Source organism: Nanorana parkeri, unplaced genomic scaffold (assembly GCF_000935625.1).
Source record: "Nanorana parkeri isolate BGI_ZX_2015 unplaced genomic scaffold, ASM93562v1 scaffold73, whole genome shotgun sequence".
NCBI lineage: Eukaryota > Metazoa > Chordata > Amphibia > Anura > Dicroglossidae > Nanorana > Nanorana parkeri.
In genome coordinates this window covers 1,136,932-1,148,530 of record NW_017306341.1, presented here as the reverse complement: position 1 = coordinate 1,148,530, position 11,599 = coordinate 1,136,932, and the positions used below count along the sequence as shown (strand labels likewise).

Below are 11,599 nucleotides of genomic sequence, written 5' to 3'. Positions count from 1 at the left end.
AGCAGCATAAATCTATTCCAGTTAATTTTTAAACCAGAAAATGTCCCAAACTCCTTAAATAGGGACATAGCAGATGAGAAAGAGGAGTGAGTATCAGAAAGAAATAGCAAGTCATTGTAAAGTGTGAAATTCTCCTCATCCTATTCCCTAGGAAACCCAGCTACATCTGGAGATTTTCACAACAGACAAGATGGGGGCTCAATTGCCACCACAAATAGCAGTAGAAAAAGGAGGACACCCCTGCCTAGTTCCACAATGCAATGTAAAAGGTAGAATAATGCAGGCCATTTACCCAGACAAAAGGCCGAGGGGCAAGCATAGAGTAATTTAACCCACTTGCAAAACGTCTTGTCAAACCCAGACCATGCAAGGACAGCCCAAATATAATCCCACTCAATGCGGTCTGTCTGGCTTTGGCTGCATCCAAGGCCAAAAGGGTCCTGCTATATATTTTATATACATAACGAGTTGTCATTAGGAGCACCTTCTTAAAGCGACAGGACTAATCTGTGTACCACATGGCCAGTCTGTGGGAGCCAGAATTATTGTTGGTTGGTAGGGGATCAAATACTTATTTTACTCACTGAACTTCAACTCAATGTCGAACATTTGTATCATGTGTTTTTTCTGGATTTTTGGTTGATATTCTGTCTGTCTCTATCTTTTAAAATAAACCTATGATAAAAAGTATAGACCTTTCATCTCTTTGTAAGTGGGCAAACTTACAAATTCTGCAGGGGATCAAATAATTATTTTCCTATATTAATATATATATATATCTATATAGATATATATATATATAAAGAATTGAAAGGCCCCCTGCACGCATATTATTGTGAACATGCATTGGGTGCATCCGTGTAGGAAAATACACATAAGTATCGCCAAGTGCCAGAGTGAGAGCAATAATTCTAGGGGCAATATTCATGGATATCTCTAAACTGATGACCTGCACAGGCTTTTAAAGCATCTATGAACAATTTGGGGTACCCTATTTTGCCACCGTTTCACAGATGCAAGCCAAAAGTCATGCTGGAAGGTTAATTGGCTCCAGTCTAAATCAGCCCTGTATGTGTGCGAGATAGGGACCTTAGAATGTAAGCTCCTTGAGGGTAGGGACCAATGAGATTCTCTTTTGAGCCTTCTTTGGAACAGCATCCCGGAAGAAAGAATAGATTCTCATTGGTCAGTGAGGTCATGTGCAGACCAATAGGAATCGCAATACACAATTACATAAATGGGCCTAAATAGTGAAGACACAGGCTTGGAAAATGAAAACTGTTGCTATAAGACATCTAGGTTTATTCTACACGGTACAGAATAAAAAAGTGAAATCTGCCTGGTATGGACAAGAATTCTTTTGCCTTTGGCCTCAATTTTCATTGCCACTGAACCCGTTAAAGCAATATCTACGAAAAAACATGCATACAACAGAAACTGGTAAGCGGAATGCAACACAAGAACTGCTTTTTTCAATTCCTAGCAAGGAGATGACAGCTGAAAAAAATATTGACTGCGAATGGCTGATATGAAGCACCACAGACAGTTCTTAATAATGCCTGTTGAGAAACAAGGTTATGGGGTCGATTTATAAATGCTTTACACAGCTTCCACCAAAGAATCATATATTTTTGTAACTGGATAAATGTGCGAATCCTTCGTGAAAGCGGTGTGAATATTGTGCAAAAAATTTTATAAATAGAACATTTACAAACACCAAGTGTTCTTGTTATATTAGGGATTGGCAAAAATGACAAACATCAGCAGTTGGATTCACTCACTGAGGTTGTAAAAATGCTGCCAGAAAGCTTCCATCCATTTCTGAAGATCTTCTCGGCTATCAGCTGAAAATACTTTAGTTATGGCTTCGCCAGACACAATGTTGATTACGGAAAAACTGTTTGTCCTTTTCTTGGAATCTTTCTCTACAGCTCTGATTCTCGTTTCCTGAAACACAAGCATTTTATTCAAATAAGACATTTCTGGGGAAATGGAATATAACCTCCTACGCTGGTAACAAAAAACGTCCAGAGAACACGGGTACAATTTGGACAGAACATTTAGGGGTCCATTTGTCAATGTTTACAGCAAAGATACACACATTTGCTACATTAGATTCAATTAAAAAGGTGTGAAAGTTGTGTGAATCTTAGGAGAAAACATAAATAGATCCCTGAATATTCAGTCCAAATTATACCCGTGCTCAGTCTAAAGCTGCTCAATATTGATATGTTCTGAACATTCGATAATGCCATCAGAGAATTGTAGAATCTCATTTCAAATGTTCCTTGATTTGAACATTCAATTTTGCAATTAATTTGGTTTCAAATTTGTACTGTTAAAAATTTCGTCCGTGAACAAATTCTCCCATCTGGCGCCTTTGATTTTTTTTCGTCACTGTAGTCGAACTCAATCATTGATTTTACCCTATTAACCATGATTAGAAGATCAAACCACCCCAAAAATACATTTCTAACAACATTCTACTTGTGTATGGCCAGCTTAAAAGGGAATAAACTCATAGTAGGACAGACAAGCAGATATTTTTTATGAAGCTTAACATAGTCACTTAAGACCTATAAAAGGAGAAAAATATGGCTGCCCATGTGACATAAAATGTCAGTACTGACAGCATATTCACCAAATAATGAAGTGTGAAACCTGTGATTGTATCCCTCTAAATAATCTGTGCTCACTAGACAGTTCACAGCACTGAAGTCCTTTTCTAAGCCAGCTTGCCCTGCTCCTGCCATCCTAGTAGTGACTCATCAGCTTTCTAGCCTTCTTATCTTTAGTACTCTTGTATTTTAGTACTATAGTAATCTTTAGTCTTTTATAAACAAAGCACAGGACTTCTGGTAGGGGGGAGCAGAGTGAGTGAAGTAATGAGAGAGTGACTTGAAGAACTTCCATGCCTCTGCTTTGAACTTCAAGGATGAATTGCTCCACAGTGTTTTCAGCCAATTAGGTCAGGTAGGGCTTGTTGTCGAGCTCATTTACTTGTTAAGAATGTGTAAATACTTCAAAACCTTGAAACATCCATAGCCTGGTCACAAGTTGATTTTAAATAGTGGTATTAGCTAAAAGGGATAACCAGCAGGCACTTTGATGTGCCAGCATACAACTCTACATAGCTTCCAAAGATTCCAACAACCCAGAAACACAGGTCAATCAACTAAAACAAATTAGTGTTTCAGATTAGCCATTTAAAAAAAAAAAAGAAAGAATGATGCTGAAATTACAATGTTTACACTCTGGCGTACCTTGTTAATAGGAATGGTCATTGTTGGTTCAATTTTTGCCTCAATCTCTTCTGGAGTGTAGTAGCAGTAAAGATTAGCACCTTTCAGTATGCAATATAGCTTGATGCAGCTTCGAACACCACCAACCATTTCCTGGAACAATTACAAAATCAAAATTGCAAACAGCATTGCCTAGACAAAATTCAGTCCACATAAAAGATGGTTTTATTGTTCTCTCGAAATACATTTCTGACCACTTTACACAAATCACAGAACACAGAGCTGCAGGTAAGAAGGTAGACTTTCTACACTAAAAAGAGACCGCAGTATGATGTATTTTTAGTGCCTATGCTGCAGTGTGAATAGGCAGAAATGTACTTGAATGTTTAAAAGCCCCCTGAATGCAGAAAGGAGAGAAATGAGGAAATACAACCTCCAGCGTCTATAGCTGTAATCTGCCGATTTTAAAATGCTAAAATTATCATTTCCAGCTCTAGGCCCACCCACCCAAAGGGGGTTAAGCCCCATTTACACAGGATGATCTGGGATTCCTGGTCCAGCAATTCATAGGTATAGATGGGGCCACGGTACCCATTCAAGTTAATGACAGTGTGACAGCTGCTGCTTCTGTAAGAGGCAGTCCACATGTATTCGTATATGACACGATTACAGGTGGTTTGAAACAGATGACTGACGCATCTCTCCTGTGTCCAGCAACAGTGATCTATACCAAACCACGTTATTGTTTCATATCCGCTTACAGGTGCGGCCACTGGCACCCAGTCGTTTTCCTTAACGGGTACAGTGGCCACATCTGGACACACCTGGCATCACTGCTGCGGGAATTCGTAGGTTCCTGCCGCAGGAATGCCATATTACCCCATATGAACGAGGCCTAAGGAGATTTCCCCATTTAATACATGATGGAAATTAGCCATTGGTAGCAATGCCCAATGCTAGCAGTTCTTGACGGATTACAATTGTTGCCTAAAGTTGCAGTTTACAATTGGATTATATTTGGATTTAATTTTGCATTTAGATTTGGATTCTCCAAGTCTTTGATGTGGTAGCAGCATTAGGTTTTTCTCCATCTTTTTCTACCTTTTTTTTTCACCAGGTGATCCTGCCAGTAACGCTTCCTGTCCTAGGCTGACATGAAGGAGCAGGTTTGTCTACCTAGGACAGGACATTAGGACTGCAGAACACCTCCCCTTCCGCATGACATTACGGGACGGGTCATTGCAGGTGCTCTATAGTTCAGGGAACTGGGAACAAAGCAACTAATCAGCTCGCTGGTTTTCTGTTAGAATCAACAGGTATGTTTTTAAACCTGTCAAACAGATATATTATATGTAACAGGCTAAAAAAAACCATATTGCCCACATCTTTGCAATCCATGCACGTTCCTTAACGTTTTATCCTTTTTATCATGCAGAAAGTACAGAAAAAACTGATGTGCCAGAAATATAGAGTGTTCCTACTTTACTCTGTGACATAACACAGCGTCTTCCAAGCTCTGAAATGCTAAGCACTTTGTGTCAGTCCTGCTCACTTCATTTCTGATGGATTACAAAAGGACACAGCTTTCTTCTCATCCCCCATAAACCCTCCTTGTTCAGTTATCCCTGGATTTATGGCGGAACTAAAAGGAATTTTTTGTACTTCTCAAAACAGATACAAACAATTTAAATAGTATATTTAACAGACCAAACATGACCATTGAAGTGAAGTTCATTGTAGGGTTAACCAGTGTAAGCCATGGAAACAACACAAGTACAGAAGAAGAGGAATATATAATGGGTCTCTAGGTTCACGCTGGTCACAGAAATGACATGTATTTTTACAATATCACCAACCAGGGCACTAAAAAGCCAGTAAAACAGTTGGCTGCACCCACTAAAAACAGATAATGTTTGTACTTTAAACAATAATTAGGAACAATTCTTTATGGCAGGCTTCATATTTACAGTGACCTAGATTTGTTAGACAATTTCTCTGCCCATCTAACAACAGATGACCATGTCATGCCCGATTAGCTACAGTGGACATATGGGCGTGTATGATGAATTATTTATTATCCTGTTGCTTTATTTACATCCCAAGCAAAGCTATTATGCTCTGTGATTGAACCCTCTCACTAAACAACAATCTGTTTTCCTCGAAGCGATGAATCAGGGTTTCCCTTATGTGTTCTAACACCCTAGCAACAGAAAGAGGACATGCTGATTGGTTGTTAGAAGGGAAATGCAGAAAGGTTCTCCATTAATATATAAAAACACAAAATAACGAATTAAAACCAAATAAGGTTTTAGTTCTATATAGTGAAGCCATTTTTTTTAATCGCTCCTGGTTTACTGTAATTATCAGCCCACTATTAATGTGGGGAATGCAACAAGCTACCAGCTTTATTCAGTCTGTGGCTGTTACTGCAAAATATTGCTGTCTGCATCGAATAAAATCGAAAAATACCAGTCTAAACCAAAAAAATTGAAATTTTACAAAAGCCCAAGGACAAATAGGCTCCACCTTCTCAATCCCTGTTTTTTGTTTTTCATTCCAGTAGGGATTTTGCACTGCACTATCACAGCACAACCACGTGCCAAGCGAACGGCATGCAGTTGTGGCACGACCCCATTGATTGCAACACTTACATTTGGCAAGCGGCACCATCCACCCAAGAACACATGCAGCAGCTGCAAAGCATCATGCCCGCAACATGGGTACAAGCCTGAGCAGTTGCTATTTTAGATTTTAGGTTGGCGGTCAGGGAGAGGGCAGTAAAGATGCAGATCAACCGCCTGTTTTTACCGTCCCTTTGCCATCCATGTGAACAAAACCTTGGGATTTAGTTTGAGAACATTTCTGATCCCGCTCCTTAGAATTTTTTCCATCACTACAGTGTTAACTTTCTTCAATTTGACCCCCTTAACTATTATAAATTTGAACAAGTATTACAAAGATAAAAGAACTACGGCCCAAACTTTTTTTGCCATAGTTCTCTTTAGGGTCACAGGAGGATATATACTATTGCCCGCTATATGCTGACAGCACAGAGCCACACTGCAGCCGGGATGAATCCTGACCATATTGTCAGGATCCACCGTGCTATTAGAGAGGCAAAGCCAGCTGTGCCAGCCTCCTCCCCAGTCAGCGCCGGAGGAACAGAGAGGTGGACCAATTACAAACATGCCTCTAAGAAAACTATCATTTCAGAAATGGAACCCAAAGATTAGCAATATTTGCCCTCTTAACATGCTTATAATTTCCAGATGTTCGATAGGAACCATACCACAAGGGCATGCTAGAAAGTGATGCCTTTATCTGTTCATTAATAAATCCTTTCAGGGTTTCATTTTCTGGCCAAGGATGCAGTATACATATGAACTGCATCACATTTACCTACTGTGTGTCAATATTGATTTTGTTAGTGTATTTTCTTTTGGGAGGTTAAGCAACAATATCTGAAAGTTTTTTTTGTATACAAGTGGCTAATGGATCGATAGAAATGCAACTAATTTTTAAACGAAATGTTTAGGTTTTTACTCGGCTTACCTGTTGGTTAAGGAACCCCACCATGACTTCATCTGTCAAACAGGTTGGCTGAGCAACTAAACTGCAGCATAGACTTCCATATAAAGGAAGCCAAAAGGAACATTCCTCTGCATAACAAAAAGGAAATGTATTTTATTAAATACATCTAAAAGCTACCCACACACGTCGGTGTTACAAGATACAAACTATGTTGTCATATTTAGGACATACGTATAAAAGAAAAGAAAAAAAACACAACATGGCACCAGCAAGGTTTTGACAATACTAGTAACACAAAAGACACACCAGCATCGCTGTTTGCAGATGACAAAGAGCTTGTATGACATGCACTATAAAAACACAGGATGGTAGTGACCAAACAAAATTTGGCCACAAACTACGGTGTATTAAAAATAAAAAATAAACTTACCCTGTAAGGGTTCTTCCATGAAATATAATATTTGCCAAATGATTCTGATTCTTTCATACAGTAACATAATGGAGGAACACTTGCCACAACTCTTTTTGTGGGTGAATTCTGAGATCAACGTTTATGGTCCCTCAAAAACCTATCTGCAGATTATTCTTGTATTTTCGATAGTCCTATTGCATCCTAAAGTATATTTCCAGGCGTTACCCAAAGTTATTCTAGACCTACCTCTACAGCATGTCCCAAAATTATTGGTTTCTTTTACCTTGTTCCTGTAGCAAGAAATCCCCAGGCTTGTGAATTTGTTGCAGGGGCAGCTGCTGGGAGGTAATTTCTTATTGATGTAAGCACACCCCAAGCACTACATTGCCCAAAAGCTCTTTTCCCTACCTACAGTGGGCAGTCAGGCTCTTAGAAGTCAAGGCAGCAGCATTGCCTTGCAAGGAAAGAAATCAATGTATGTAATCAATGTAATGTGGAGAGTGACAGAGAAGGCATAGAAAGGAAGAGTTCTGTAGTTCAGCACAGAACAGGGCTGACAACACTGGTTGTGATTTCTGCGGCGCAGAGATAACTCAAAACAAAAGGTTTGGAGCTCACTAGATTTTTGGCAGTCATCTTGTACTGCACGATTAAATAAATAGGAATTTTTCTGTGCTGTGCTTTAAAGGGATGAAATATAGGGAAATGAGCATGTATTGCCAAGGTGTACTGAATATGGTTTTATTATTTTACCCAGATATACACTAAGGGCAGATAGTAAAGTAGGTAAACGAACTGCAATAAACATTTAATACAGTGACACTTACCATGCCCATCCACAGTAAGGGTATGGGTTCTAAAGTTGTCCTCCACACTATCCAATGCGAATGTTATATGAGCCAGTAAGTTGAATTTTGCTCCCCTGGGAGGTGACAAAGAAGATTAGCAGTTACGAGCTTCCCAGGCAAGGACTAGTGTTAACTAGTTAACAATAAAGCTTGAAACATGCATTAGCTAAAATATTCAAAATCAGTACATTGCCATCCAGAATGCCGGGAAGCACCCACCAAGGTCCTCTTCATGATTTGGACAACAAAAGCATGTGCTGCTTGTGCAATAATGGCTTTGACCCCTTTTACACTGACTGGAAGTGATCAACTTTTCTGAGTAATTTGGAATAACTCACCTGCATTAAAAGCAGGGATTCCTATATCACCAGATTACTGACAAATGGGAGTGGCGAGGATAGTGTTGGTGTACAATAGCAACGTCTGAATGTAGAATTGAGCTGGCAGGCTGGTTTCTGTATAGATACCTAGGCATACATTTCAATTTATCTGGAGTGTACTGAATAAAATAACCATTAAAATAGAAAAAGACCATACATTCCCTCTAAAGGTAAAGAGAGTTTACAAACAAATGTTATTTGGTTTTAATACGTTGCAATTCTTAAATGAAAGGTCAGCAGTCAGGCCTGGTAAAGAGGGCAAAAACTCTGAGATGAACAAGAAAGAAGGTAAAAGAAAATAATGAAATGTAATAGGAAAAAAAAAAAGAAAATCTCCCCCTCTTAGCCAGGGACCCACCCCATCCTCAATCACCCACCTCCCCCCTTTACCATGTCAAGTTGTATAGTCTTTCAATGATTTGTAGATATTCATGTAAATTAAGCCAGCTTGATATTACAGGAGAACTATGGGGCAACTTTTTTTTCCATAGTTTTCTTAATATCTGCATTGTTAACCTGCAAAGAGTAATAAGAGTAGCTTTACCCCCTTGTGATTTCCTATATTTCGCCATCCGGAGACGTACAAAAAAGGGGTCCCCCTTCAGAGGGAAACCTCTGAAAGCGCTTTTTCCACGGGGGTTCTGCTGAACAACACTTAATTCAAAGTATCCTTCACATGTGAATACAAAAAGGAAGCTCATCTTGGATATCTGGTGAATCTCATCAGCTGGACTGTCAACACAGTAGTGGAAGACCTCAAGGAGGAGCTCCAGGTGTTGGAGCATAGATGGATTCATCAAAATAGAACCCGCACCATGCTCTTGACCAGAAGGGTCTGGCAGACCATCATGGATGCATTTGCATGGAAGGACCAGCCAGACCAGACAAGGTCTTAAAGAGGGCTTCTGGCCTCTTACCCACCAGGTCCTTAAAAAAGGGAAACATCTTTCACCAGAATAGTCAAGGTCTTGTTAGGGCAAGAAATGGCTTGATCCCCCACTGAGTCAGTCCATTTCTAAAAGAAACTATCTTCAATAGGGTATTACTGAGCAAAACATTTAAGAGGAACAAAAAGCATTTCAGAGTGAGGCCAGTCACTGTACAGAACCCGCACAAAGTGTGAGTGGACTGAAAAGGTCTTAGCAGGTGTGGGCATTTTTAGGGAACCCAGGCTGGAGACCTCAGTATGGGCTGACTCAGGCTGCTCTAACATCAGACTGCATCAATAAAATGTAGCAATGGTATCCTTAAGTTGTACGGCCATATTATAAAGTGAGAGAGACTAGCACCCAACACCTCCCAGAGGTGGAGAATGCTCAGGCACAGTGGAACAACCTCCAACATACCCCGCGACAGAATGGCCCTTGGGACTCGGTGCCGAATGCCTGCTACACCTCATTTAAAAATGTTGCAGTATATGCTCTGCAATTGCCACAAGGCTTAACTTGCGCAACAGTGCTCTAGGCACCAGGGGAGGGCAGAGAGCCCAGACTTACAGTAGTAGTATGTTGGAGACAAACCCTATTCTAGCTATGCCCGTCAAGGTAAGCATAACCACAGATGGGTCTTCAGGGACAGAGCTCCACAGGTTGAAGGACCATGGTCATGGACCTGTATAGCACCTGCAGCCACCTCAATGCGGTGAGGGCCCACGCAGGATCCACTGCCCAGAACAAAATTGCAGGCCCACCATGTCTTCCGCCAGGCATTTCCGGTTACAGTCCACCAAGGCTCAGCCAAGAAACCAAACGGAAAGCTGCAAAAAGGAGGAGGCTTAAGAGCAGTTGACCGACTAGCAGAATCTTTAAGAAAAAAGGAAGATCCCTCCAAAAAGGAGGTAAGCTTCTGTCAGTAGGAAGAAGTTCATCACCTAAGGACACTAGCAAAAACTGTGGCTTGCTGAGAGAGAGAGAGGGGGGGGGGGATTATGTGTGGGGGGGCTTTTTTTTGCCAGTGTCCAATCACCTGAAGGTAGCTGTGTATAACCCAGGGATAGAACTAATGATCTTGTGTCCTGTAATGTACTATTAAAAAAACTTTGATTTGCTTTCTATGTATAGTCTGTAATTAGGGCAGCAGCTAACGTATTTTCAAAATCGGTTAGCCGATTATTAAGTTCGATTAAATCGGATAAATAAAATGGCTCCAGTGATGGACTACTAGTTTGTATTGAGATTGTAGCCCATCATGGGAACAAGCTTGGAGCAGTGGAAGTAAATAAAAATAAAAAAAAGTGTGGTGTGCAATATAGTGAAATGGAAAGTGTAAAATTATACAGCTATGAATGCAGAATGGCACTGGCTATAGAGGACTACAAATCCCAGCAATAATACATTACACAGCACAATACAGAATACCACCAGCTATAGAGGAATACAACAAATCCTGGCAATAGTATATTATAGCTGGCGGTATTCTGCATTGCGCTGTGTAATGTATTCTAACTGGAATTTGTTGTATTCCTCTATAGCTGGTGGTATTCTGCGTGCATTGCGCCGCTGTATAATAGCTAGCTGGGATTTGTTGTATTCCTCTATAGCTGGTGGTAAACTATTGCATTTTATAATTATACTGCGCAATGCAGAATACCACCAGCTATAGAGGAATACAATAAATCTCAGCAATAATAAATTATACTGCGGCGCAATGCATGCAGAATACCACCAGCTATAGGGGAATACAACAAATCCCAGCAAATGCATTATACTATAATGTATTATTGCCAGGATTTGTTGTATTCCTCTATAGCTGATGGTATTCTGCATTGCGCTGTATAATCATTATACAGCGCAATGCAGAATATATTCCACCAGCTATAGAGGAATTGAACAAATAGCAGCAATACAATAAACATACAGTGTATAATGTATTGCTGGGATTTGTATTCATCTATAGCCGATGGTACATATACAGTGCAATGTACCATCAGCTATAGAGAATACAACAGTTCCCACTATCCCAGCAATACATTAAAAAAATCCCAATCGCCATGTCGGGGGTGCAGGGGGAGCAGGCACTCTTACTTTTAGATGCGGGATCGTGGGCCTGTCAGGTTCCGTTCCCCTTCGATCGTTGGCGGGCAGCGGCGCGTCAGGGAGCTCAGAGCGGGGAGGAGAAGAGGAGTGTCGTTTGGTGCGCGGCTCGGGTCGTGTGTGGAGCCGCGAGCAGGGTTAACTAATCGATAGC

The 11,599-nt window shown here is 40.5% G+C and overlaps 1 protein-coding gene across 1 annotated transcript in view; it reads right to left on the bottom strand.

Moving 5' to 3' along the window:
- Positions 1–11,599, bottom strand: part of RTKN2 (rhotekin 2) — a 55,459-nt gene that overhangs the window by 12,179 nt on the left and 31,681 nt on the right. Inside the window, 4 exon segments of the mRNA XM_018576668.1 lie at positions 1,782–1,947; positions 3,264–3,395; positions 6,795–6,901; positions 8,013–8,107. Of these exon segments, the coding sequence (XP_018432170.1) occupies positions 1,782–1,947; positions 3,264–3,395; positions 6,795–6,901; positions 8,013–8,107 (500 nt within the window).